The 4791-nt window shown below is 34.0% G+C and overlaps 2 protein-coding genes across 2 annotated transcripts; both read left to right on the top strand.

Moving 5' to 3' along the window:
* The first annotated feature begins 377 nt into the window (after positions 1 to 377).
* On the top strand, positions 378 to 935 carry LOC140015266 (cell wall / vacuolar inhibitor of fructosidase 2-like). Its single transcript, XM_072067203.1, has one exon. The coding sequence runs from the start codon at positions 378 to 380 to the stop codon at positions 933 to 935; it is 558 nt and encodes a 185-aa protein (XP_071923304.1).
* A 2950-nt stretch (positions 936 to 3885) lies between these two features.
* On the top strand, positions 3886 to 4461 carry LOC140015265 (putative invertase inhibitor). Its single transcript, XM_072067202.1, has one exon. It carries the CDS (start codon positions 3886 to 3888, stop codon positions 4459 to 4461), a length of 576 nt encoding a protein of 191 aa, XP_071923303.1.
* Positions 4462 to 4791: the final 330 nt, after the last annotated feature.

Genomic DNA, 4791 nt, shown 5'->3' with positions numbered 1-4791 from the left:
AGGTCAGTGTTAGTATCAAAATTAACACGCTATATGAGCCAATCTAATGTGAGAAACACTAATTAACTCAATAATAGATAGAGAAATATTTTTATTTATCTTTAAGATTGTACATAAGTAGCAAAATTTGAACTATTGAAAAGTTATTAAAACTCTATTGATGTAGATTGTACCTCTTAATATAAGATGGAAATGTGAATACTTTCCATACTCAAAGTCCACATGGCAACAAGTAGGTTAACAAGGGAATATATTTTGAAAGTGCATTAGTTTGGGAATAGTTTTAAAGAATGAGGTTATTGTTGAAATAAACTCTATGAAGGCCTATCTCCTAGCTAATTGCTTGCTGCATATTACTCAATGCTTCAAAAGGAAAGATGGGGTTCAGTCCTAAACTTGGTGTGACGCTTTTGGTAGTATCCCTTTTATTCGTTTCACCAACACATGCAGCAGAAGAAGAAGACCAGGCTGCAAAATCCAATGCTGTTGATGAATTTTGCAACCAGAGAAAAACATCCAGTGATAGAGTATTTTGCAATAGAGTTCTGAATTCATTTCCTACAAGTGCTTCAGCAAAGGATAGTCCTGCACTCCTGAAAATCGCAGTAGCATTAGCAGTGACCAATGCCAAGAAAACAAGGAATTTTATCATCACCAAATCCAAGAGTAAAACAATAAGTCCACAAGTGAAGGGAGCCCTCCAAAATTGCAGTTTGGCATATAATGGAAGCATTAGACAATTACGCCTTGTAATTCAAGATTTGGATGATGATCCTCTCATGGTTAGCTACGATGCCCATATCGCAAGAAAGCAGCTAAACAAGTGCAAAGAAACTTTGGCCAAAAATAACATGGTTGATAATTCAATTACTTCTAGACATCAAATTGCAATAAAATACGCTCGGCTGTACGAGGAGTTGTCCCTTAGTATTTAGATGACAATTGCTCTTTCTTGTTGAAAAAGAGAGAAATTAATTTATGCCCTCTTGTTTTTTACAATGTCCTAGCACATAAAGGGATGATGATTCACTTCCCCGAACATTTGCAGAATTTACTATAATTACTGGAATTAAAGGTTGCTTCAAAATCAATACTAGTTAATTTCATAATCTCTTAAACGCACTTTCCTGTTTAGTTGTATTCCAATTTTTCTTTTCTTATATTGAGTCCTTCAAGAATCAGATAAAAGCATACAAGCAGAAACACTCTTTGTTTTCAGCTTCCCACAAACTTCTTCAAGCTCCAAATGATATTTCTTCATTATCTTTTCATCCTTTCGGGAGCAAGCTCCCAGTGATTGGACAGAGGTTTAGCTTCTTTGTTAAACGATAATGGCGCTTCTTTGGTAAACAACAATGGGCATCCTTTGCGATATGATTATATTGGATCTTGCACATATTAATCTGAAAATTTATCTATTACAGATCAAATACCAGACTATATTTGAATAAGGTAATAATGCTAAACAGATAATCAATCAAAGAAGATTATACCTAGATTCTAACAATAATTTCTTAGGTGAATTTTTTTATGAAGAACACAAGACAAGTTAACTGGTAGGTGTACAAGTTATATGTTTTGGTGTGCTAAACAACTTACTATCTGTTTTCTAACCATCAATATAGATATTACTATTTTCAAAAGAATAGATCAGTGATCGTGAGACATCGATTACTATTTTTCAGTACAATTAAATGCCTTGCATTAGTTGGCATAATTCAACAAACGCAATTAAAAAGGATACAGGCTATGACGTATACAGACACACAACCATCACTAGTCCCGGTCCTAAAAGAGTGCATTTCAGCATTTGATGACAGCGTTACTCAATTGTTGCTTATAACTCAAGATTTGTTGGATGATCCTCCAATGGCAAGTTATGATGCTCATCAGGCTAATGAAGAGCTAAACAGTTGTGACAACTCTTTGAAGCTTGGTAAGGTTGCTGATGATTCGATTTTATCCAGGCAGAAGATAGCTATAGATTATGGAAGGCTTGTTGAGGAGATTTCAAAGAGCATTTAAATTATGTTAAATTTGGTTTCTATGTTATGGGAGAAATGGTTTCTCCACTGCAAGCTATTTCTTTCTAGGCTGACGACCTTGTTATGCATTTAACTAGTTCTTAAGGGTGGAGTCAATTCGAATATTTGTGGTTTAACTTTTTTGTCGTCTTTACAGAACCAAAAATGTTCTTGGCTAAGTCTTTAATTGATTATCTATCTTTTCTTGAGATACATTTTCATGGATGTACTAATAATCTTAGAATGATCAATATATTTGCATATGTTTTCTGTTTGTGGTCTTTTTGTATCACTATAAAGCAAAGGATTTATAGACTCTAGTATGCAATTTCTTCCTTGTTAGAAGATATTTTGGCAATGGTACTATCTCTTGGATCCCATCCTCAACGGTTTTATAGAGTTAAAAAAAAAAAGCTCCATGTGGTATATCTAATATACAAAAAAGCCCCTCGTGATTTTAAAATATACAAAACGATACCTCATGTTTTGAACTAAATTGTAAACTAATAAAATTCGTTAAAATTAACGAAAATGACGGTTTCGCTTGTTAAACTTACCGGATTCCGTTAAGTTTATCGTTAAATTTATCGGATTCCGTTAAGTTTAACGAATTCTGTTAGTTTACAATTTAGTTCAAAACATGAAGTGTCGTTTTGTATGTTTTGAAATCACAAGAGATTTCTCTGTGTATTAAATATACCACAGAGGTTTTTTTTTATTTTTAACCCGGTTTTATATTGTGTTCGACATGTTTCTACTTGCTTTTATTTGGTTTGGATTCTAACGAAAACCACTTCATCTTATGTGGAGAAATTGTTATGTATTTTTCATAGTCACATACAAGGATTATGCCTATAATTATAAGTTTATACAAAATGAATCTAGGCAATTATTAAATTGAATCTAAACTAGACTATATAAAGAAAATCCCTAATTGATGCTAATAGGCTACTTAACATATTTACATTAACAATAATTGATGTTAATAGAGTAATTGATACACTAAATGTGGAAATTAACATATATACAGTATCATTATGAATAGTGATCTTGTTTGTTAAAGATTGATGGGTAAATTACAAATTGGATACCTGATCTTTGTACGTTATCTCAGTTTAGTCCCCTATTTACTTTTGGGTTGACACATTCACACCTCATTTTTTTTTGAATTTAGCAAACATGCGATATTCGGACATATTTGCAACTTGTTCACATGGCCAGTTAGTTTCTTAATGGAGTCAATTATTTTTAATGCACAAGTTAACTGTCAAGGGATTAAATGGATTCAATTGAATAGATCTAAGTCAGAATATGTATAAATATCAGCACATAAAAGTGAAAACAATCCATCTTTTTCTGAATAGAGTGTGCTATTCATTGACAATGGAACAAATTAAATTCATGTAGCACTACTCTTAGAATTTTTCTTATTATCAGGTTTAGAATTCTATGTCAGACAGTTGAAGGTGAAAAGAGTATAAGGAGGGTTGGAAGGGTAAAAAAAGAGAGGGGGGGGGGTGTGTGAAGTAAAATATATAGAGGGTCAAGCGAGACAAGGTTCAAAAACAGGTACCAAAAGTATAATTTACTGCACAAAATACCCTCCTCCGTCAAGAATCAAGACGACTATACCTTGACCAACCAAACGTTTCCTGCTATTCAAATCAGCATTTAATAAATTTCCTTAAACTTAAATGAAGTTTGGTAGTCTTTCAATGCAATGAACAAACCAATAAGGTAACTTTAATTATGAGGATATTTATTATAGGGCTTTCACTTAATGCCCTATAAATACTTTACCGTATTGTTGTCAATCGTGCAAAGCACCTTCAGCATCTCCCAAAACAAAAAAAAAAAAACAATGGCATCTGAAAGAAATAAATTGACATGTGTTACAGTGCTGATGGCATTCTTCTTTTTCAATTCACCGACAACATTTGCAGCGAAACCAGCACGAATGGTACCAACTGAACCATACAAAGCTGTTACTGAGTTCTGCAACAAAAGAAGCACAAGTGAAGACAGGGAATTTTGTATCAAAGTTCTCAAATCACATCCCAATAGCACCTCAGCAAAAGATAATCCTAGTCTTCTGATAATTGCAGTAGATTTAGGGATCCAAAATCTTACAACAACAGAGGTTTACATGGCCAATTTGTCCAAGGACAAAGCCACAAATGCAACACTAGTTCTGGTTCTCAAAGAGTGCATTCCTTGCTATCCCGCAAGCATTGGCCAATTGCGATTCATACCCGCAGATATGGCAGCAGATCCTCCTTTGGCAAGTTATGATGCTCTTATGGCTAGCGACGCTTTAATTAGCTGTGACAATTCTTTTAATGCTAGGAAAATTGCTGATGGTCCAGTTTTATCAAGGCATAAAATTGCTAAAGCTTATGTTCAGCTTTGTGTGGACATATCAATGACTATCCATTAAATTATTGTGTTTTGAGTGTGTAAACTTGTCTCTTCAATTCCTACAATTTGAGGGTTCTTCATTACATCTGATCTGAGTGAAAAATCCCATTACCAAGAGAATAGTAGGCCTAAAACATAACGGTGCCCCATATTCTCTGGACCCTTGTCTGCCTAATGAGCTCCTCCAACTTCCCATCTTGGACTCAGCCAGTAAAATTTTTCTGGCTACCCAATGAGATGTATCTCAATAGTCAATCCTAGCCATCGCTTCTAAAATTCTATGGATAAAGCACGTAAGAACCAACTCAGCTAGTCAAGATTTTTGTCAAGACTATGAGGTTTCCAGTTT

The sequence above is a fragment of the Coffea arabica genome, chromosome 10e (genome assembly GCF_036785885.1).
Source record: "Coffea arabica cultivar ET-39 chromosome 10e, Coffea Arabica ET-39 HiFi, whole genome shotgun sequence".
Classification (NCBI taxonomy): domain Eukaryota; kingdom Viridiplantae; phylum Streptophyta; class Magnoliopsida; order Gentianales; family Rubiaceae; genus Coffea; species Coffea arabica.
The sequence above is the reverse complement of the archived record's forward strand: the minus strand, read 5'-3'. Positions and strand labels throughout refer to the sequence as shown.

Bases quoted from the DNA above. Each gene is read 5' to 3' on its own strand.
- LOC140015266 (XM_072067203.1), top strand. From the start codon at position 378: ATGGGGTTCAGTCCTAAACTTGGTGTGACGCTTTTGGTAGTATCCCTT.
- LOC140015265 (XM_072067202.1), top strand. From the start codon at position 3,886: ATGGCATCTGAAAGAAATAAATTGACATGTGTTACAGTGCTGATGGCA.